Source organism: Fusarium solani (assembly GCF_023522795.1).
Source record: "Fusarium solani strain SB1 chromosome Unknown bctg00000014, whole genome shotgun sequence".
Lineage (NCBI taxonomy): Eukaryota > Fungi > Ascomycota > Sordariomycetes > Hypocreales > Nectriaceae > Fusarium > Fusarium solani.
Window position 1 is genome coordinate 302162 of NW_027072141.1, and position 22612 is coordinate 324773.

Below are 22612 nucleotides of genomic sequence, written 5' to 3' on the forward strand. Positions count from 1 at the left end.
TTAATCCCCTACTTATAGCCACATCAGTCATTCAATCTATGCGGAACATATCATGTCTTCCTCTTCGCCCGTCGCCCATGCCTCGCCCCACCTTCGAAAGCCGCTCGACACCCAAAGGGACACTGGCCGTGATATGTCTATGATGTTCTTCGCCCAACCAGACTGCCCCTCCAGATTTGCTCACCAGAATCAGCCTCGCATCAAGGGCCTCAATGCCGAAACGCTCGCCAGCATCTTCTTGCCCCCCCCCTCGTGGTTGCTGGCTGCGGAATATGCCCCCTTGCGGTCCGACGTTGACGACTCGTCAACATCCATCTTCTTCAGTCTCAATCTCTCGATTTACAATCAACCCATTGTTGCCTCAGAATGGATCGAAGAGTGGTTTTTCATGAATGGCCGCGTCCACCCCTACGCACTTGCCTGGGAGGTTGAGCAGCATGACGGTCTAGAATCGGATGCAGGCCGCACCCTTCTCTACACCATGCCCGCCCTCATCGTCCGTGATCAAGGCTACCAGCCGTAGGTCATAACGCACACCTCTCCCCACATGCACATCCTCGAACGAACTCGTCTGATATATGCCCAAAGCGTGCTTCCCAGGCTCTTCGCCTCCATGGACAGCTTCCCCTGTGTCCCGCCCGTCGTTTCCTTCGCTGGCCCCGTCCCCGGCCCTGGTCACTCCTTGCTGCGACAGGACCTCCTCCCAGGTCTGGACGCCACCCAACTGAAGTGCTGCGGCTTCATCCAGCTTTCCACTTATCTTGGGTCCTGGGAACCCTGACAAGACTCCATTCAGAGGCTTCCACCCTTTCCAGGTCTTCGTCATCTTTCCCATTCACACGAATCCCTGGGCCATCCTGTGCAAGAAAATGACCGAGAGGCGAGATTCCCAGTTCCAGCCTAACGCCCAATTCACCTGCACCGGCAAAGTCGCTGGGCTGCTCGATCATCGCGCCTGTCAATGGCAAGGATCACAACCATCGTGAATAGCTTCACGGTCAGCGTGAACGCTACACCATAACTAGCATCAGGCAACAGCCTGCTGCCTATGAGATCGGCAGACTGAACCCAGGTATAAGAGACCGACTCTCGTCACTACTTTAGATAGAAAATCAAGCGCTCATTTGATCCTCATGGCCCATCAGTACCTGCGACACCATATAGCTCTCGAGTGGTTGAAAGGGGTCTATCTACCTCAAACAGAGCCTTGCGATGCATCAGATGCGAGACTCATTATCCTTGACGGTCACGGAAGCTATGAATAGGTGAGTCTTTTGGGGGTTTTGCCGCAAAGTCTCCCGCAATAAGATCGCTGACGAGGAGCTAGGATGAGTGGATGGCTGCGTGCTTTCTGAACAACGTCTACTGCTATTACCTACCGGCACATTGTTCTTATGGTCTGCAACCGTTAGATAATGGAATTTTTAATGTCATCAAAGGTGCGTATCGGAAAGAACTCTAAAAGCTGGCTAGTTTGACCGATTCTGCGCCGGTTGACAAAGTCAACTTTATTCGGGCATACGCGAAAGCCAGAGAGGCAGGCATGAGGAAAGAGATTATCTTATCCAGCTAGAGATTTATTGGAAATTGGCCAATAAATCGTCGTAAAGCTCTAACACATCCGGAAATTCAACCATACAAAGAAAAGGTGCCAGAGCGTTTCAAGACGCCCAGCCCTCCTCAACTGCACTCAGATGATACGCCGAAAACATGCCGCCACGTGAGAGATTTAGCCAAACACCGAAGTCTTCCGACCAGGCGGAAGTACAGTAAGATCGCAAAGGGGCTAGAAGTTTTAGAGATAAAAGTGGCCGTTCCGAATGCGCGGATTACCGGGCTGGAGGAGCAAATGGCCAAGGTGCGGCGAGGGAAGAAAAGAAAGGCGGTAACCCGAACCGACGATTCATGGCTCTAGCGGAGGCTCTAGCGGCTGAAGAAGCTCTTCCTAACTCAAAGGAGGCAGAAATAGAGGTGGATGTGGACGAGGTCGAGTTGATGATTGAGGTGGGTGTCAGGTCGGAGGACGAAAGTGAGGACTTCATGGTCGTAAGAAAGCACTGCCAGCGCACACGCAGCGGTTGGGAGGTCAAAAACCTACGCAGAGAGTGAACTCTGATCAATTTTATGGAGAGTCTCTTTACTAGCTTCGAATTTTATTGGCACGGTGGTCTATTTTTATGTGCACCAAAATTTAGATTTTGCTTGGGAGGATCGAAATTCTGGTGATGCATTAGGTGGGGCTATGCGTTAGGTGGTCCTGGATGGTAGAGGTGATTCAGCCGTGGCTTCAGCATGCGCTATTCGGCATGCACTCTTCGTGCTTTTAGTTCAAGGTGTTGGATAAATTCGGCAACAGTAACTCTGCACCCGGCGTAAGTGGCGGCATGAGGCGTTTGCAATGTTTGCCCATTGTTTCAATGACAACGGGGTTGGCGCACGCAAAGGCGCATGACAGGCACCACTCTCCAGCCCGAGGGTGGGGAGCATACCTCTCTAAGCTAGACTTCGGCCTAATTCAGCCATCTAATCCAAACAAAGCTTGTGACCAACATGATCGACTAACATCCTCCCAACCATTGGCCGAATTGGTGATGGGTGACCATCCCAAGGGGTGGCTCTGGGCCTTCTAAGATTCATATCACCACCACGTGCCTCCGGGTCATGAATTTCTATTGCCACCGTCCTGTTTGGTGAGTCATTTTTCCATCATCTAAAGTACTCGCTCGATACTGCAAGCGAGTCGACCAAAGACTAACGATCCTGTCGTCCCCGCAGAATGGCCTGAAGTCGGAGGAGTGGTGACTTTTCTGCCCCTCAAAGGTCAAGAGGCGATGTCGGGCGACCAGTCGATCCTTGTTATGTTTATTGATGTGTTTGATATACTTGAGGTCTTTCTCGTCATTAATACCCTGGATCATTGTAACCCATTCCTATTTCGAAGCTAGGTAGTTCCGGGCCTTCCACGCCTCCCTGTGCTTATAATAACCATGCTAGTAGAGATAATCCCAGTTTTAAGCCAGTCTTGTCAAAGTACTAGATTGAGTAGACCTAAGGCCATACTTCACGACCATATGTTCTACGAGCTAGAAGCCGCCACCCATGATGATTACAAATCTGAATTTAGCTCTCCGACAATCGTCCACATGATCAATACGCGCCGGGAGTTCTATTGGTCTTTCTGGAATTACTTCAAATTCCAGAATCTCCTCGTGGCCAAGCTCGAGCTCGCAAATGCAAGAGAATCAGTCATCATCAAGATAGATAGTTGCCTTCTGTAATAAGCCTGTGGACTCTAGACGGGTATTTGCTCGCGTACCTTCAACTCAGGCTCCCTAGTAGGCAAGCTGACTGTGCAGCAGTCCTTATGCGCTATGTGGGTTGAAAGAAGAGCCCTGAGCCTTTTGAGCTCCTCTAGAAGATGATGTACCTCGACATATAGCGCAGCATTCCTTGACGTTAACCCTTTCAGTCGAGTCCTTACGTCCGGTTTTGTTACGTCGCAGCGAAGGAAGTCATTGAAACTCTGGTCGCAAGCCATCCGAACCGACGCGCGAGGCTGTCTGTTGCGAGCTATTCAATGGTAAGTCGGAGTCGCTTCGTTTGAAGCACTGCAGTCGAGGTTTAGCAGAAATTGGGTGCGCTCGGATTCAGACCATCACTTACCCACAAGTCTACTGTACCTGTAGAAATAAGTATGCGGGCAGGGAACGGTGGCATCAGGGCATAAGCGAACCTTTATATAGCGGTTCGATCCACAATAAACATACGATATACACATGACTTGCAAGTGTTCCGCCCTAATAGGTTGTCCAAGCGCAGGAAACTCAAAAGTCTCGGCAGTGTCGTGTCATACTCCATTTGGAAGCCTGCATAGCGTCTTTTGCAAAAAGTCGGCCGCCCCGCATCCTCGTGCCGCTAGTGTGGTGCACTCGACCCTGTCTAGTTTAACACGCTCGTGACCCCACGTTACATACGCACTGCCTTGGCATATTGGTTTGGCTAACAGTTGGTGCCCCGCGGGTGTCTACGGCGAGGGCTAGCCTGGCACCGCACCACTTAGCCCAAATTAAAACGCCCTCTGAGCAGCTCCCTCTCCAACCCCTGCTTCCTCGGCCTGCATTCGCGTGTTTTGTAGCAGACATGCGTTTACAGAGGCTCTTTATATTACCGTAATTGGAGTTGCGGCTCACGCGGTCCATCGTAACAGTGTACGGCAAGAAGTACACCTTAAAAGCTAGTGGGATAGATATAAATAGAGCGCTGGCCACTATCACACTAAATAGGCACACGTCCGACTGACAATACTTCCCATAGGTAGGCCTCCCTCAGGGGTCACTATCGCCTATGTTCTTCCTGTTTAACACAGATGTAGTGCAGAGAAGAATGAACGTAAGAGGTTGCTCGATCGTACTTGTTAACTAGTTCTCGACTGCATAATAGAACGAATAGCAGAAATAAATCAAATAGGCATTCATTTAATCATTGGTAGAGCACAAGATAGGCAAATACAAGCAAGGCCATCACTATAGCTGTTATCCTCCCTATGCCATACCCACGCGACTATCATCAGCACAGAATAAATGCCCTTCAGCTCCCCGGGGGTGGGGGTGTTTCGCTTCCAAGAGGGCTCTTCGAGGGTATTTGGCCACCAAATAAGACCAAAAGTATCTCATCACTGACAGGCTTTGAGAAGCTTAGACTTTCGCCATGCGAATAATACAAAACCGTAATTTACTCGCCGAGAAGTCAGAGCACAACAGCGCGGTGCGAGCCATCTGCTAAGACATGCCACCGACATTGATCGATTTGCACTACCCAGCTGGAGACATTGTCAGCCAACCCTACGCAAAATCTGATAGCATAGCCTCTAATCGATCCTACTGGTAGCTTTGTTGCTCTCTGTACCCCTTCTTCTGCCCTGTGAGGCTTCACGCTGATCCCTTGACCGTATTAGACATGGATCACGGGGCCAGAAAAGCTTTCCATCGAAAGAACAAAGGGCGGTCTGGAACAACCCCGGAAGTGTATGTGTGAGGCATTGGAAGTCAGAGACCTCAGCGTGGACAAATCGGTGGCTTGCTGGGTCATGCCGCTGCAGGATTTGTGGTGGTGCTGGTCAGCGTCCTGCCTGTTTCAAGCTCCAGCTTGGGCCTTTGGATGCCGGAAGTCAACCTGTTCCACATACTGAAACGCTGCGGGGGGTCCAAGTTCGCATGTGCCAAGCCCCGGCATTAATCGGGCCGACTGACACCTCACCCTTAAAGTTATTAATAGTGCCTTCAAGGACAGGGGCATAAAGGGGTGGCCAATCGGAGGTGGTCCACCCGCTCTGACTTGATACCGGCACCGGCACCGGCACCGAGGGTATGAGGGCGAGGTGATGAAGGACAAAAGGGTTCACGTCTTAACTCTAAACATGCCAACTGGCTCGTTCTCGAACGATACACGCACTAGCTCAACCGACGATGTTGGACTAGCTAAAGTTACTGAGTAGTATTGATACAATATGTTCAAATATGTTACAGGGGTATGGATCAAAACAGCCAGCTGTGACGACCCGATGTCTCACTGTTGGAGATCACAAGTGTGAGGCGACCAAGTCGGTGGCAAGGTGTGGAAGAAGGAGGAACATTCTACAAGAAATCGTGCCTGTACATAAATAGTGGTTCCCCTACTTCACTTTGAGATATGAATTAAGCAACCTGCATCTTCTCATTTCAACAATTTCCGAATGCCTCTAGAACGGCCCAGTCCTTGTCGTCGAGTTTATTCTCGTCTCGACATATGGCAGGCATGATTGCGCTTGTCTTGAGCCGCTTTGACCGCTTTGACCGCTTCGACGTGTTGTCCTTTTCCCATTCCTGCTTGTGCTTTAAGACTAGTGTCTCGAGGTAAGGTCGAAGCTTCAAGGCCCGGCGGATCATGTATAGCTGCGATAGCCAGCGGGTTTCGTTGTCGATAATCACATTTAGGGGCTTCTAAATTCTCACACGAGGATCCTCGGATACATCGAACTCCAGCCGTTGGAGACTGCGGAGAAGTGTGGTGAGTACATTAGATCGGTGGATCGCAACCATAAGATTATGGAGTTTGCCGACCGGGCCTCTCTTCCGCCAAAGCTCATGCTCAGCCGTGGCTAAGATATCTCCATGTTCCAACCGGGATTCAAATGCGTCGGCATCCTTTCTAAAGAGAATGGCTTTAACCATAAGATTGATTACGTGGCCAAAGCAACGGCCCCACCGTTCCTTGCCATAGAACTTGAATCTCTCCCTAATGGTATCTATTGTAGTGTCGTCGTTTGGTGCGTTGTTAAGCGTGAAGTACCCGATTTTCTCCTCTGGGATCTTATATGGCTCGAGTATTTCGACGATCTCGTGTCTAATATTGGCCCCGAAGTGTCGAACTGTTAGCTCAGGCACTCCTAGAATGAGCTTGCGGGCCTTGCCATCCTTATTTCGAAAGAAGCATGCAACACCATGTAAAGCGTGCCTATTCCGCGATCTCTAACCGTCGAACGAGATGTGTATTAACCCAGCTGCATTTCTTAATACTTCGATTACCTTGCCCTTGTGTTTCTCAAACTCGGCAACGGCGCGCTTGCGAACCGTGTCATGACCGACATGGGCATCCGCGCTCGCGACAAATGGATTGAGGTACTCGAAAATGGCCCGCAACCTCTTATTTTCGGGTTCTCGGAAGGATAGGTTGCTCTCGATGATCCATTTGACCACTAGACGCTGGAAGACATTCCTATCAAAGCTCTTAATAAGGTGATTCGCAATTGCTTGCTCTCGGGCCGCGTTAAGATCGAGGTTGAAGGCTTTAGTTATCGTCTGGTGTCCTGTGGATGCTTTCTTTCGAGACGCTGGCGCAGACCGTTTCCTAGAGGGATCTTGAATCTTGTGGTGGTCCCAGAGATGCCGTTCAGCGTTTTGGGTGCCAATGGCAATTACATTGCCCGGCTTCGGCCTGTTCCTTTTAATGCACAATCTGCAGACCCATCGCCGCTCCGAGTCCTTCTCGATATCGAAGCCGTATTCCCACACCCATGATTTTGTATTTCTGCTTCGTTGAGACCACGTGTAGCCACGGAAGTGTCGGAACAGTCGATCTTCGTCTCGTCGAGTGGCGCGGGCTTCGGCTGGTGTGGGCGGCTCGGGTGTTGATGGAGCTGGTGTTGAGGGGCCCGGTGTGAAAAGGGAAGCTGTTACGAAATTCACAGCCTCAAAATCTGAACTTTGGGACATATTAAAGCAGAAGGAATGAGACGCCAGAGAAGCAAGCCGTGAAGGGGAGGTCAGACTGATACTGATACTGTCAAGATTAGGTCGCTCATTCAATAGTGCCGCACGGATAGGGGTTATCCGAGCCGGATAGAGATTATCCGAAGGATCAGACACATAGAAGTCTTAGCTCTGGCAGTAGACTTTAACTATAAAAGACTAACCTTTAGACCCTCATTAGATAAAGAAATTAAGAGTCATTCGTTGCCCGATTCACTGAGGGACTTTCTGCCCGGTCGTCAGCTAGTTATGCACCCGTGCCGAGCGACAGAGTCGCATCCGACGCGTTTCGCATCCGACGCGTTGACGCGTCGAGCCAATGGCACATTAAGGAGCGCTCCATGGTACCTAGATTTATGATATAATTAGGTGTGGTGGGAAGTATCTCCTAACAAGCACTAACACCCAACCCGCCTTGGGCTGAGCTACCCGGCACCGGAGTCTGGGAACATCGCCACGATACCTAATCAACCTTGTCAACGCAACCAACTCAATATCGTGATGATATTGAGTTGGTTGATTAGTAAGAATAGGCTCCGTTGAGTTGGGTTGAGTTGGTTGACATCAACCTGGTTGACAACCTCTTGATTGACGTTGCGTTGATCGCCACCCTGGCGTATTGAATTAAGGAACGAACTAAACAAGCTTGGGGTTGATATGATATGCAAGAATCTGGGAATGGGTGAAAAGGGGGACTGAGAAAGAACTTGCTTGGGACCGCATTTTAATTTTATATCGCAAATCCGGATAGAAAATCAATGGAGAATGTAGCGATAGGATAGAGAGGCAATGACGTACAGCGCTGCCGCCAAGTCAAGTAAGTCAAGTTCGCTCCCCCAACTTGACTTGCTTGACTCCTCACGAACCCCAACTTACTTGAACTTGACTTAGTTGATTCAACTTGGCAACTTGACCTAGTGTGACAGTAAGAGTAGCTTTCTGACCCGAATTGACTCTATTTGATCGTCATCCGAGCTCGCCGCAGTCCTCGCGGCATTCTTTCCCGATGGGGTCCGCGAGGAGGTTGCCCAACCGTATGCCACGGGTCCGGCTCTAATTCTTAAGGCATTGTAAGAACTCGAGGGTTTCCGGATGCATTGACTGACGCTGTGAAGTCATCGCGAGCTTCGAGAGACTAAAGACCCTCTCACAGTCAGCAGCCATCGCTGGTATGGCTGAGATATCGAGGGCAAGCTGTGACAGTGCCGGATATTCGTTCTTCTTCTGACACCATCACCCGATAGGGTCATCCGTGACCTCAAGCTTTGCCTTGTAGTATCTGTCAAGCTCTTCGAGTAATGTATCAGGCTGCTGCTGCTGCTGTAGCATCCGGCACCTCCGAGCATCTAACAAACTCTTCCAACGACTCTTCTCATGCTTAAGGCCCCGCGGGGTAGAGGGGTTCGGCTGCTCGGCGCGGTCGGCACGATCAGAGGTCTACCAACGCTCGAAGTGGTCCTTGAGGTCCTTCTTGGCATCGCGAATCCATTGGAGTTGGAAATCTGCATTCCACACATCTTCGAGATACGTCAGAGAGTACTCGGGATGGCATCAATGGGGGCGGGACTGACCGTGGCAGAGGTGGTAGCAGTATGACGTTATTGAAGGACGTAAGGGCGAATAGCCGAGGGCTGAAAACGAGGTAGAATTTTCTGATGCGTTGACTTAGGCAGCGCCCGGGCCACGGGCCGGCTCGTGTATCCGAAGCAAAACACCAAAAAAAGACGATGATGACGTAAAAAGACTACTTTTTCGGCTTCATTTTGGATGGACAGTAGAATATAGAGCAAAGTCCAGAAAATATCAAAAACATCTAATGTCTCAAGTAACCAAGTCATTGGGGGTCCCACTTGACTTACTTGACTTGATAGAATCCCTCAACTTGACTTGCTTGAGTGCCAGCGAGCCCAAACTTACTCAAGTCAACTTGACTTGACGGCAGCGCTGATGACGTAGCGACTTATGTTGTTGTAAACTCGTAAGCGACCTGCAAAGAGATGAAATGATCCCTGAGGAGTTATTATAAACTAGAGAAGGGCTTCAGTGCTTAGACTAAGGGTAGACACTACTGTATCGTTGCCATTCGCGAGAAAAAGAAGTAGAGGATCCCAGCGGATTGGACACCTGACATCGTGTGTATCGTCATTTTCCAAAGTTACTAGGCAAGGAGTTAGGAATGGTCCGTGCCGGTTTGAGGTGGGTGAGACAAAAGAGCAGCTACGTCGCGACGAAGCAAAATGATGGGGTGACGTCACAAATGGCACTTTCTGCGGGATATTATTCTTACAATCAGTGGAGGGCTGTCATCACAGCACTCAGTCGATGTACCCTTTCCAATCGGTCAACGCCAAAACATGGGAGCGCTCAGGCTACGCGCGCACGCGACTCCCGGCCCGCAAAGCCCCATATGGCAAAGGCGCCCTATATTTGCAAGCCCATGGTGACAGAAGTGAGCGTCATGAAAGGGCTCGCACGGTTGAACTTGTAGGGGATGACGTCGGTGAAGGCCACGACGAGGTCCCTGGGGCCCTCGAGCTGGATGCGGGATCTGCAGACGGGCCACTGGAGCGGCTTGTTGGAGCGCTCGCGGTTGGTCATCTACGGAGGCCGATAGGGAACACTGTTGCAAAACCCCCCTGTCAGTTGTCTTTTGGGTCCCTTCCCCACTCTTAAGCCAGAAATCACCCCACGCCTTATTAGTCCAGATACTTGGGCATGAGTAGTAGAGCAGGTACTGCGGACCAGCAGCGGGCCCGCGCGGTACATATCCGTCCCGCCCAAGCAACCCCCATCGCAAATACTGCGAAGTAGCAACGGGCCCGCGCGACGTTCTAGAATCTCGATCTACACAATGTGGTCTAAGCAGTTTAGTTCTTTTCAAGCAATTCTTAGCGAGCGATACGGTATTGTAATCAACCTGATTTTCATTGGCTGTGGTTGCAAGTCGAACGGCGCTGTGCCGGATGATAATCACTTTGTCCAGCTTCAAAAGCTGTGGACGTGTATATGCTAGCGTCCCCTTTTCTATAGCCTCAAATTTCAATTCAGACTCGCGTTGCGAACTCCATTTGAGTAACAGGCACAATTCTTGCATAAGCGATTTTCACTCCAGGTGCCAACATCTATGTGTGAGCACACAGCGTGATATGCCAGCAGCGGCTTAGCGCAGTGTTCCCCGCGCCGGGTCAGCAGCGGACTAGCGCGGCGATCTCATGCTCAGGACAGTCTAGTGATCATCATCCACCGTAGCAAAGGGCAACATTGTTATGGTTTGTAAACATTAAATCTCGTTCCCAACGTCAGTTTGGTTCTTTTTTTTGCCTCCATTTTCTCAACGTCTCTCTTCAAACAGAATGGCACCCCCAGACATCCCCCCTGAGTACGTCTACTGCGTCAAAGCTGGGAAGAAGCATCATGATCTCTTTACCACCATATACGCTGGCGAAAACTATTGTGGCCGTTGCGGCTTAGCCAACCCCTTTCAATCCCAACGCCGGGCCAGGTCTAGGACTCCAGCCCTTCCTGGCCCGTATGATGAGGTGGTTGAGGTGGATGACTCTCCGCCACACCCAGTCAGCCCGGCAAGTCAGCTTATGCGCAACAAACCAAAACCAGTGTCATCTGCCGGTATTGGGTATGCACAACTACTCCCCAACGCAGTGTCTGTCCCCAACGGGGTGACTGCGAATACACGGGCACGCCAACATCCTTTCAAGCCGTCAAGCGGTCCTCCCCATCCGCAGTTCATGGCGATTGCCTCGGCGGCTAGTCAAGCCATTCAGAACACTAAAAGCAGTACCAGAAAGCCTACGAGGCAGCGTACTGGCTACCAATGGGTCCACATCAGTCTCCTACTCATGAGCTTGGAGACCAGGTACTTCAATGGTCTTGCGGTAGAGGTCCCAGAGACAGTGCTGCCTCTAAAAGATACGGTGATCAAGTTCAACTCGGCAGACCTCCTTACCTGGCCCTCGTTCACTCAGACCTTATTCGAACACCTACATCCGCTCCCGAGCACCATAGACCCCACCAACCAAGAGCTTTGGAAGCTTTCTTACGCTTCGTCTTTCTCCGGAAAGAAAATCGTCACCGTTCCCAATACCGATAAGTTCACGACGCCCTCAAGCATGCTCACTTCTGGGCACTTTTCGAACAACCAAGCGGGCCAGTTAAAGGTGCTCGTCGTCCTGACATCGACAGACGTGGGTGACAAGCAGGAGCCAATCACACCGCTAAGGCCAGATGAATATTCAACACCGGCCAAGGACGGCAAGAAACGGAAGGTCAAACAGGAGGATTCGAGCCCAGCTCCTGGGCTCAAGAAACGTATCAAGCAAGAGAGGCAGATCAATCAGGACAATGGTACGAAGAATAGGGAACAGGTCAAGCAGGAAAAGGCAGTTCCAGCTTCCACCTACCTGAACTTGGCGTATGAGGACCGTAACGATATCCTCGACAACATCGTTGTGAAGGGGGATGTGGTTGACCTCAGCGAATCCGAAGACGCGGTCACCGAGCTAATGCTTGATAGCGTCTCTGATGGGGAGGGAGATGAGCGTGATGCAGACCAAGAGGACGAGGTCGACTGTGAGAGCGAGACAAGTCTTTTCAAGGAGTTCGTATGCAACCAGACTAAGCTCTTGCCTATCGAAATACTGATCTCAGCAGGTAAGCCCGCAGTCGGCAGTCATCCCTGACTCCATCGAAGGAGCCCAAACCCAACAATACGCGGATGGTGCTGTTGAAGGACTTCCCCCCGCCCAGTCTACACGTTTTAGAGGCACAAAGATTCCCATGACCTTTGCCTCTCGACCCAGAAAAAGGAAGGATTGACTACTCAGGTTCCCCATCAGACCGGTCACCATCCTCCCCATCATCACTTATTTCCTCGATGTCATTTCCTTCTTCGTCTTCAACACTAAACTCAACAAGTGGTTGTTCTGCTGGTTCCCCATCTTCCAATTCGTCTTGTCGGGCTTGATCTGCTCGTGCAAGTAATCCTTCCTATATGTAGTTAGACAATTTAATGCGCAGACAGACGCGGTAGCTTACATATTCAGCAACTCCCCCAGTTGGAGCCCTACGGTACGCCAGCACAGGTGGCTGTCTACTTTCGATGTGTTGAATGATCCTGTCCCGAAGGGCAAGGTAGAAGCGCTTGAATGGACGCAGCTTATCAGGGTCCTGGTGATTGCCAAGGACTACCATCCACCACCACCTAGTGGGCACCCCCACCTAATGCATCACCAAAATTTCAATCCTCCCATACAAAATCTAAATTTTGGTGCACACAAAAACAGACCACGTTGTCAATCAAAATCGAAGTTAGTAAAGAGACTCTCCATAAAATTGATCAAATTTTACTCTCTGCGTGGTTTTTTGACCTCCCGACCGCTCCGTGTGCGCTGGCAGTGCTTTGTTACGACCCTAAAGTCCTCACTTTGGTCCTCTGACCTGACACCCACCTCAATCACCGACTCGACCTTCTCATCCACATCCACCTCTATTTCTGCCTCCTTTGAGTCATGAAGAGCTTCTCCAGCTGCTAGAGCCTCCGCTAAATCCATGAATCGTCGGTTCGGGTTCGGTACCGCCTTCCTTTTCTTCCCTCGCCGCACCTGGGCCATCTGCTCTTCGAGGTCAGTAATCCGCGCATTCTGAACGGCCACCTTCATCTCTAAAGCTTCTAACCCCTTCGCGATCTTACTGTACTTCCGCCTGGTCGGACGACTTCGGTGTTTGGCCATATCCCTCACCTGGCGGCTCGTTTCCGGCGTATCATCTGAGTGCAGTTGAGGAGGGCTAGGCGTCTTGAACCGTTCCAGTACTTTTTCTTTGTCCGGTTGAATTTCCGGATGTGTTAGAGCTTTGTGACGGTTGATAGGCCAATTTCCAGTAACTCTCCAGCCGGATAAGATAATCCCCTTCCTCATGCCCGCCTCCCTGGCTTTCGCGTATGCCCGAATAAAGTTGACTTTGTCAACCGGCGCAGAATCGGTCAAACTAGCCAGCTTTTGGAGTTCTTTCCGATACACACCTTTGATGACATTAAAAATTCCATTATCTAACGGCTGCAAACCATGGGAACAATGTGCTGGTAGGTAACAGCAGTAGACATTGTTCAGAAAGCATGTGGCCATCCACTCATCCTGACTGCTCGTTAGCGACCCTATAGCGGGTGACTCTCGGGCGAAAACACCAAAAGGCTCACCTGTGCATGGCTCCCGTGACCGTCAAGGATAATAAGTCTCGCATCCGATGCATCACGAGGCTCTGTTTGGGGAAGATAGACGTCTTTTAGCCACTCGAGAGCTATGTGGTTGTCGGTCCAGCCGTTGGGCGATGTGATGTAGTACCAGTCGGCTATCAATTTGAACTGGTCCAGAAACCACTGTTTCTGTAGCTCTTTTCCTTTAAAGATAATCCCCGGTTTTAAAGCGCGGCCAGTTGCGGTGACGGCCTCGATAAATGAGGTCCACTTGCGCGACTGGGAGCCCTTCAACATCGCCTTCTTCTTCGGGTCAGAGCTCCCGATTACGAGGCTGTCCAAGCCTGGTTGACAGCCAATTAGTTATAACCTATAAAAACCCGTAGAGAACTTATAGAGGACTTACCGAAACCCGCCATTATGCCGCCCTCGTCCACGTTAACCGTGTTCTCAGGCTTGATCCAGCCGTATTCCGTCTCCCGGATATCGAAGTACCAATTGACCGACCTTGGTGTAAACCCGTCAAATCTGGCGGCTTCCTGACGTTTTCCAAGCTTGGTAGATAGTTTTGAATGTCGTTTGATGAACCTGGAGGTCCAGTTTTTACCCAATGGCTTGTTATCGCCTTGTTGTTGTAGGAGGGCCTCGACACAGGCGCGGAGTTGGCTGTGCGAGGGAGCATAGCCCAGAGACTCTTGTCGCAGCACCCAACGGACAAGAATCTCCTCTTGGCTCTTTGAAATACGCTGGTGGGCCTGGATACGTTCATTCTTGCTCGCTTGACCGGAAAGTCGTCTATAAATGGTTGACCGAGGTACTCCACGTTTGTCGGCCGCTCCTGTCTGTGACAGACCTCGATCAGTGATATCGAATATAGCCTCAGCTACATCCTCTTCGGTATAATTACGGTGAACCATTGCAGAAGGAGTTCCGACAGCAACTTAGGTGAAAATTCGGCTTGAGTGGATGGAGTCGGCTAGGGTGGATGAGGTGAAATGCGAAAAAATTCAAAGGGCTAGAGAATCAGGCCACGAGGCGAGACGGGGAAAAGTAAGGCCGGTGCTAAAATTCCATGAAAAAAACAATATAGTACAGGCCTTAGTTTGAGAGTACCTTCATTCCTGGCTGAATGCGGTGCAATTGAAAATTTGGATTTTGTATGGGAAGATTGAAATTTTGGTGATGCATTAGGTGGGGGTGCCCACTAGGTGGTGGTGGATGGTACGTCATCGTAGCCCATTTCTGTGAGGACACCGCGGCACCACTCCTTCGTCTCTGGCTCTAGACATGTGCTGATATCGATACCAGCCAGGGGTCGTAGCATTTCGCCTAGAACCGGGCGGTCGATAGGGATCCCCCAATTGCAGGCCTTGTCTGGGTCAGGGTAATGATAATTCATCCAGGGCTGGCCGTGGACAACGTGGGGACGGTTCTTCTGGAGGCGTATTTTGTGTAGATTCCACGCTTCGACGAAGTCGAAGAGCTCTTGACGCAGTACACCTTCGAAGACAGCGTAGATAGCAATCTGGTCCTCAAGCATGCTGCCGTTAAAATCCCCATCCCTAGCAAGCTCTCCAAAGTAGTCTACCCACTGTCGGGAACAGACGTGAAGCATGCGTTCCCACCAACCCTCGATTTTGACATTCTTCGTACTCGGTGCCGCCTTGTAGGAATCCTTCAATCGTTTGCCCTGGTGGAAGACCTGTCCATTCCATTCCACGCATCCGCCTGCAGCCAAAGCAAAGTTCCAGTGGGCTGCTGCGACTAATGGCGTTTCACTGCCCCTGTCTGCTTGCAGAAACCACGGGCGGAAGCCATAGGTGTCGCATGCAGCCAAATACTGCTTCAACACACTCAAGGCGGTTGTAGCAGAGTGGCCAACATAGAACCAGATAATGTTGCGTGAGTAGGCATCGATTGCGGCGTATATCTCGAATCCATACGCCTTGAGCTTATCGTGGCCGTCAATACACCACTGGTAGTTTGGCCCCGGGACAAGGAACTGCCCTTTCTTCCTCCGCATCATCCTTTTGCGCATCTCAACCTCGTTTGGGAACATAATTTTGTACATCTCAAAGAGGGGATCTCTTGGTACCCAGAGCTGCTGTTGCTGGCGCAGATATGGCTGGAGAAACCTTCTGCCGTATCCTGCAATGGCATTGGACCGCTGCGCCATCTCGACAATAACCTGCTCTGTCTTCTCCAATAAGGTAAGGCGTTCTTCATCGCTATTGATGCGACGAACCCAGCGGCGGTCCGGGTGAAGTCTGATCCGTTTTAAACCTCTTTTGGTGATGGGCCAGCCTTGCCTCTGAAGGACACTCAAGGTCTGCTTCTCGGTAAGGCCAACGCGGAAGATAAGGTCGCGGATAGCTTCTACAAGCTCAGGCGTCTCAATGGTACGTGATTGCTGACGCGGAAGTCCCCAGCTGGCTATCCGCCGGGAGATTGTGCTGAGGTCGACAGCGATATGGTGACGCTTCCGAAGCTTATGCCTGATCTTGCTTCGCGAGGCGCCATTGAGGTACAGAAAGGTGATATAGTCACGGTACTGATCGATGGGACTGGGTGGCCTTGCCATGGCGTTGGAGGTGAGTATGTAGGTAGGGGTGATCTCTTGGTGTTGGAAAAGGTGGACTGTTAGGACGGAGCCCCTATTTAAGCAGGGCGAATTGGCTAATTTGCACTACCCCGCAGCGGCTCAATAGCTGGCCCGGTGCGGACTGGGCAACCAGTGAATCAGACGAAATGCAATGCCACTATTGGGGAATGGGAACAATTAGGACCCCACCTTTGGAAGTGACTGCAAGTTTTTAAAAAAACATCAAATCCCTTCCAACCTCTTTCCTCCCTCTCCTTCTCCACCATGTGGCTAAGAAGTGTGCTTGGCTCCTCGCCTTCAAAGTACAACTTTAATATACTTATTTAGCTTGGACCCCCTGCGCTATTATCATCGCCAAATACATTGAGCGGCCTCCCACGAGCACCGCTCTCGTAGCGAATAAGCTGATAATCAGCAGCGTCATCGCTGCCGATCCCCGATGTCTGGAGCGGCGGCCTCTGTCTCAGCGGGTGGGGATCCCTCCCAGAACCAAAACAGCAAGGACAAAGGAAAGGTTCAGCCTAGTGGCCGCAAATTCGCGGGCAGAATTATGGTAAATCCAGTCAGCTGCTATACAGCCAAGAGACCGCTACTAACACTCTGTTTGAGCAGAAGAAGAAGAAGCAAAAGAAGAAGGCCCCTCCCATTGGCTCTGCGCGTGACTTCCCCTGCCGCCCCTGCGTTACTCGCGCTACCAAGAGCCCAGGGTATGAGTGCGCCTCCCAGGACAGTAAGTAGCTTGTTTTGCTATTTAAGCTTGCCAGGCCAACATATATGGGATAGATACTGGTGCCGCTTGCTGGGCCTGCGCAAAGAATGGTCATACCTGTAGGCCTGTAAGTAGTCTTCTCCAGCTCTCGGTTAGTGAGCTGCTAATTAGCTGCTATCTAGGTCCCTGCTGGTGCAGTCGCTACTGTGCGTGCCTTTTGGGAGCTGAACCGGCAGATTGACGACATGAGCGAGGATCCTGGCGATGCCTGGCGCTCCGCCGCGCAGCGTGCAGCACAGCAGCTTCGTGCCTGCAGTGCCGCTCCAGCTCCGGCTCTGGCTCCACGTGGTGAAGCAGATGAAAAGACTCTCGAGGAGCGAAAGGTTGCAGCGTTGGAGGCTATTGCTGAGGCTGCTCGGCTCTGGACTGTAGGTGAATCAAACTCGCCAGCTAAGTTCCACTATTAACTTAACGCCTAGCAACTTAACAAGCTAGACGAGGAGAGCGTGGAGGAGGATGAAGATGGAGAGGACGAAGATAACTAAGTCTTGATTATTGTCCGATGTGGAGGGTGGTTACGGGGCGGGGGCCATAACAGGGGGTCTTTATATCCATCGTACAACGAAGCTGCTCTTCGCTGGTCCGCTGCGACCCCGCTGCTGTTGCCGAACCTACTCTTGCGTGTCAAACTAAAGGAATCACGGTTCTAAGGTACATGTCTCAATGTACTGTGGGGCCGTCAATGCATTCGCGCTAACCCATTTTGTCAGTTGGAACGTGCTTTTTGGGTTTTGCAACAGTGACCTCTATCTCCTCTGCTGTGCTAAGACTACAGCAGGTCACTCGCCCCGCAGTTAGTATCTTAACTAATCTGAGAGCAGTAGCTAGATATCATAATAGAGCATTAACTTCTCGGTACTCGCCACTCCTCCTGAGATGAGTGCTTCATAAAGTCGCGAAGAATACGCTGGCCTTAATTGGGTTAGATCCCTGCGGGTGACTCAGCTGTAGTCTTAGCACAGCAGAGGAGATAGGCTGCCGCAGTAGAGGAAGAATTTGATGACGAAGACTGGATCCGCCTCGCCGCCCTTTTATCTGACAACCCCCTCACCCAGGAAGATCTTGACCTACTTGGCCGCCGCGATATCGATGTCAATTACGACTGGACACGGCATGTGGGCACTTATCCAGAGTTTCGAGACAGCTACTGGAAAGGCGTTATCGCCAGCAACCCTATCGCCAACGATATGGAGGTTCTTGACCCTCACTGGCGTGACCAGCTCAACCCGCAACAACGGTTAGTGTACGATACCTTCATGGGTCACTTCCAGGCGCAAAATCCCGCTCAGATCCTTCTCCACGTTGACGGCGGTGGTGGCACGGGCAAGTCCTTCCTTATCAAGGTGCTTTCCTCCCATCTTCAGGCGGCTGCGCTGCCCAATCCTAGCCCTATTTGCCGCGTAGCGCCAACAGGCGTTGCGGGTAACCAGATACAGGGCAGCACCATACATTCCCTGCTCCGTCTCCCAGTAGGCGGTGCCTTTACCGAACTTCGCCCAGCTGACGCTGCTGCCCTTCAGTCCCGCCTACGTCACGTCAAATACCTCGTCATTGACGAGAAGAGCATGCTAGGGCTTGAGCAGCTCGGGCGAATTGATTCTCGCCTACGACAGGCCTTTCCACAGCGCAGCCTCGAGTTCTTTGGTGGTGTGAGCGTCTTGCTTGTGGGTGATTTCTTCCAGCTACCACCCGTCCGACAAAAGCCGCTGTATTCAACCGCCACCACTGGCCTGTCTTCGTTGGAAAAGAGAGGACAGGTGGCCTACCGGTTGTTTGACCGCACCGTCTTCCTGACGACGGTACAGCGCCAGACTGGTGATGATCAGGCCCGGTTCCGTCAGGCCTTGCAAGAGCTGCGGGAAGTCAAGTTATCTATACCCTCCTGGAACCTCCTCAGCAATCGGGTGCGGGCCAAGCTAACGCAGAGCGAGGTTGACAGATTCAAGGCTGCTATGCGGGTGTATTCCACAAAGGCCCGGGTCAACGAATACAATTACGAGCATATGGTGCACCTCAACGCCCCGGCAATACAGGTGGAGGCAAAGAACCAGGGCAAAGGCGCGGGGCAGGCGGCAAGCGACAACGCTGGCAATCTATCCAACAAGTTTCCTATTGCTAGAGGCGCCAGGGTAATGCTCACAACTAATTTGTGGCAACCAGCTGGCCTGGTCAATGGCGCCCAGGGTACGATATATGATGTCTCTTGGAATGAAGGCGCCAACCCGTGGCAAGATCCCCCGGACGTCATCATGGTGGACTTCGATACCTATGACGGACCGCCGTATCTGACAACTGACGAGGGCAGGAAAATCGTACCCATCCTTCCCGTCACGCGTGATTTCCTAGTGGGCAACGAGACCTGCTCTCGCACGCAGTTTCCCCTGATCGTGGCATTTGCCATCACTGTTCACAAATGCCAGAGCCTAACGAAGGATCAGATAGTCGCTGACCTCGCTACACGCGACTTCCAGGCCGGTATTAGTTATGTTGCGGTCTCACGAGTTACCTCATTGCAAGGCCTGCTCCTCGAGGCCCCTTTCGATCGTCAGAACCTCTATAACCACACGCCCACAGAAGGTGTATACGCCTGCGTTTTCTACAAGCCGCGTTCATGGCTAACTGCAGGGTAGGGATGAAGATGCGCCTTGCTGACCAACAACGCCGTCAGGCTCAGCAGCTGATCGATCCGCCGTATCCACCACGGTACATTGACTGAATGACGTTTTCCTATACGCTACAGGCAAGGGGGAACTCGATATACGGTATATAGTTGATTGGGCCTGGAAGGAAGTGGTAGAGGGACCCCTATGTCTATCAGTCAACTCCCTTACTACAGGTTTGAAGTGGTTTTGATAGCTGGTTATCAACTTATCGCCACAGTCGAAGGGAGGCCTCCCAGAAGAGTTTAATAGCGAGTTTAATAGCAGGTAGACGGTATTTACCCTTCGGGCTGAATATTCAGCCGTTAAGCCCCTGCCTTGGCAACTTAACGGGTGTTCGAAGTATTTTACGGTAGTAAACCGTAACCGAATGGGTTTATGTTGGCAGTTGTAACGGGGCGTAACGTACTGAGCGTAGGGTGGCGAATCACGTCTGATAATATCAAGAAGTATTCTTGAGTAATCAAGTTGTATTGAAAGCTGGAGAGCTATCTAGACAGGGAAGTGGGAATGAGTGAAGCTATATATACTATTCTGATTTGCTTGGTTGATCATGGTCGAACGCGCTCTCGTCCGACCTGTTCGACCTTTTCAAGGTTAAAGTTTTACTTTTGATCGAACGTGGTCGAACTCGTTCCCATTCGACCAGTTCGACCACACACCACTTCCACCGGGGTCTGTTTGTTCCATTCCGAGCTCCGACGTTTTCCGTTCGTATCCTGGTTGATCTTCCTACTCGTAACAAAAGTGTTAAAAATTTTAAATGTACGGGTACCCGTACACCTATTGGGCCCCAGTACATACCGCACCGACACTCACGTCTTTTGCTTTTTTTTCAGTCGGTACCCGGGCACAATCCGGCCAGTCAATCCTGCCCAGATCCCGGATTTGGGGCCTGTCCTGTGCATCATCAAGTGGGACCTTCAGGGTCTTCTCTCGGTCTGTGGGGCTCCCTCTGCAGATACATCGGCGCCAGTCCATCATCTGTCTACTCGTTTCCATCTTGGTATTCCAGTTCACTCCGGCTCACACGGGGCCTTCTTTCTTAAAAGGAGAGCCATCCCGTCTTTTTTGCCACTTCCTTCCCCAACCTTAAACACAATTATTCTTTCCTCAATCAACATGTTATCGATCCCTCGCCTTCCTCAGCAACAACTTCAGCTTCAACAACACCAGAACAACACTTCCAAAACTCAGCAGTATCCATATATCCAAGACTGCCAGTCCGAATATAACCCTACCGCCCACTCAGACTTTTCACGATCGAACTACGACGACGAGCTCGCCGCCTTGAGCCAGCAGCTTCCCTCAGACCTCATGCATCCCGACGCCTGGGGAGCCATCGCCCACCAGACTCCCAGATTCTCCCGCGCTGGCCATCAACGCGAGTCATCATTGTCGTCTCTGGTCTCCTCAACTGCCGGTCCCTCTTCTCCATTTACCCACAACACATCGAACCCTCAGATCGCCATCACCGACGTCCACGACCAGAGCGGCGCCAACTCTTCCTTCTACCAGCTGGCCAAGTCAATGCCCTACTCCGGCTACCAGTCCTGCGGTGGCGTGGAGCATGCCATGCCTGAGCTGGCATATCCCATCACACTCGCAGGTCCCAGCAGCAAGCCACGGATGGACCGGGGACTGATGCACGCCCCCGACTTCTCCGGCTCAATGCGATCACATCCTGCCTCGGTGGCGAGTTCCATCGCAGGTGACTCACCTGCGACTCCCACAGTTGGCGAAACCGAGCACTCGGAGAGGAGGCGAAAAGGTACAGATTCTCTCTTCGACGGAGGCCTCAGCGACCAGCGCTCACAATTCCTCTCAATAGGTTATCCCAACGCCCCCAAGCTTGACAGGACCATGACGGATGTCTATGGCGATGAGCTTTACAGCCCCAACTTTGCTATCACATCTACTCCGCCCTCGCAAGCGCAGATGGCCGTCTCTCCTACAAACGATGTCTTCAGCCAGCGACTCCACGCAGCCAACAGCCAGCACCTGAGCGCTGCTCACTCACCGGCCTCCAGCACTTCCCGAGACAGATCGCCTTTCCGCGCTGGCTCTCCCCTGGCACCTTCGCCGGCTCATGACTTTAGCAATGCCGCGTTCGCGCAAAATATGCCATTCAACTCAGCCCAGCGCATGCGCGAGCAGAACAAGGCGCAGCACGACGCGCAGTTCATGCAACAGCAGATGAGTCAGAGACACGAGCCTGAGACCCCAAGGACGATTTCGCCCAAGGACGCTATTCTGGAGTTCAACGAGCCCGAGGGCGAGTCCAACTTCCCCTTGTTTCCCCAGGGTGCTACAGGTTTCGAGATGGACCACTTTGCGAAGGGCATGGTCAACCATGGATCCCAGGATCCTTCGATGCACGATGCTAGCGCCAATGGCCACTTCAACTTCCTCCCAACGCAGGCGCCATCTGGCATTACTGTGCCTCAGCAGTATCCCTTCATTGCGCATCCCCGCCCCAGCAACGAGACCCCTCCCCGCCTGAGCTCCGCTGGATCCAGCTCTAACGAGTCACGAAGCACTACCCCTGCAACCCGTCCTAGCAGCACTACTGCAGACGGCGGCACTTACACATGCACATATCACGGGTGCACTCTGCGATTCGAGACTCCTGCGCTTCTCCAGAAGCACAAGAGAGAGGGACACCGCCAAACACAGGCTCTGGGAGGTGCTCGGCCTCGCGACATGGGCATGACCTCGAGTCTGCTCAACAGCCAGGCTGGTTCCCATCGTTGCGATCGGATCAACCCGAGCACGGGCAAGCCCTGCAACACCATCTTCTCCCGGCCCTATGATCTCACTCGTCACGAAGACACGATCCACAATGCCCGCAAGCAAAAGGTGCGCTGCGATCTCTGCACCGAGGAAAAGACATTCAGCCGGGCGGATGCTCTGACGAGACACTACCGGGTGTGTCACCCGGATGTGGAGCTCCCGGGCAAGCACCGGCGACGCGGCGGCGCCTGAAGTGGGCGTTGAGCGGCTTGCAAGGCTGGCATATCCCCGTCCCCGGACAATTGACTCCTACCACCGGCCACCCCTGCCTCGCTTGACAACATCCAGATGCCA

General features: G+C 51.9%; 7 protein-coding genes across 7 annotated transcripts; 4 read left to right on the forward strand and 3 right to left on the reverse strand.

Annotated features, from left to right (window-relative positions):
• Positions 1-52: 52 nt before the first annotated feature.
• MRS44_017575 (uncharacterized protein) lies at positions 53-2109 on the forward strand (the record flags this gene model as incomplete). The annotated part of the gene is made up of 4 exons (XM_065615485.1): positions 53-519; positions 749-982; positions 1026-1072; positions 1784-2109. 4 exons carry the CDS (start codon positions 53-55, stop codon positions 2107-2109), a joined length of 1074 nt encoding a protein of 357 aa, XP_065471557.1.
• A 3608-nt stretch (positions 2110-5717) lies between these two features.
• Positions 5718-7250, reverse strand: MRS44_017576 (uncharacterized protein; the record flags this gene model as incomplete). The annotated part of the gene is made up of 3 exons (XM_065615486.1): positions 5718-5930; positions 5991-6452; positions 6564-7250. The coding sequence occupies 3 exons, from the start codon at positions 7248-7250 to the stop codon at positions 5718-5720; spliced, it is 1362 nt and encodes a 453-aa protein (XP_065471558.1).
• A 3389-nt stretch (positions 7251-10639) lies between these two features.
• On the forward strand, positions 10640-11983 carry MRS44_017577 (uncharacterized protein; the record flags this gene model as incomplete). Its single annotated transcript, XM_065615487.1, has 1 exon — positions 10640-11983. One exon carries the CDS (start codon positions 10640-10642, stop codon positions 11981-11983), a length of 1344 nt encoding a protein of 447 aa, XP_065471559.1.
• A 136-nt stretch (positions 11984-12119) lies between these two features.
• MRS44_017578 (uncharacterized protein) lies at positions 12120-14411 on the reverse strand (the record flags this gene model as incomplete). Its single annotated transcript, XM_065615488.1, has 5 exons — positions 12120-12290; positions 12339-12366; positions 12741-13435; positions 13498-13838; positions 13901-14411. 5 exons carry the CDS (start codon positions 14409-14411, stop codon positions 12120-12122), a joined length of 1746 nt encoding a protein of 581 aa, XP_065471560.1.
• Positions 14412-14698: 287 nt separating this feature from the next.
• Positions 14699-16075, reverse strand: MRS44_017579 (uncharacterized protein; the record flags this gene model as incomplete). Its single annotated transcript, XM_065615489.1, has 1 exon — positions 14699-16075. The coding sequence occupies one exon, from the start codon at positions 16073-16075 to the stop codon at positions 14699-14701; it is 1377 nt and encodes a 458-aa protein (XP_065471561.1).
• A 460-nt stretch (positions 16076-16535) lies between these two features.
• On the forward strand, positions 16536-19495 carry MRS44_017580 (uncharacterized protein; the record flags this gene model as incomplete). The annotated part of the gene is made up of 5 exons (XM_065615490.1): positions 16536-16649; positions 16709-16826; positions 16880-16932; positions 16988-17233; positions 17840-19495. The coding sequence occupies 5 exons, from the start codon at positions 16536-16538 to the stop codon at positions 19493-19495; spliced, it is 2187 nt and encodes a 728-aa protein (XP_065471562.1).
• Positions 19496-20647: 1152 nt separating this feature from the next.
• MRS44_017581 (uncharacterized protein) lies at positions 20648-22510 on the forward strand (the record flags this gene model as incomplete). Its single annotated transcript, XM_046284610.2, has 1 exon — positions 20648-22510. One exon carries the CDS (start codon positions 20648-20650, stop codon positions 22508-22510), a length of 1863 nt encoding a protein of 620 aa, XP_046128564.2.
• Positions 22511-22612: the final 102 nt, after the last annotated feature.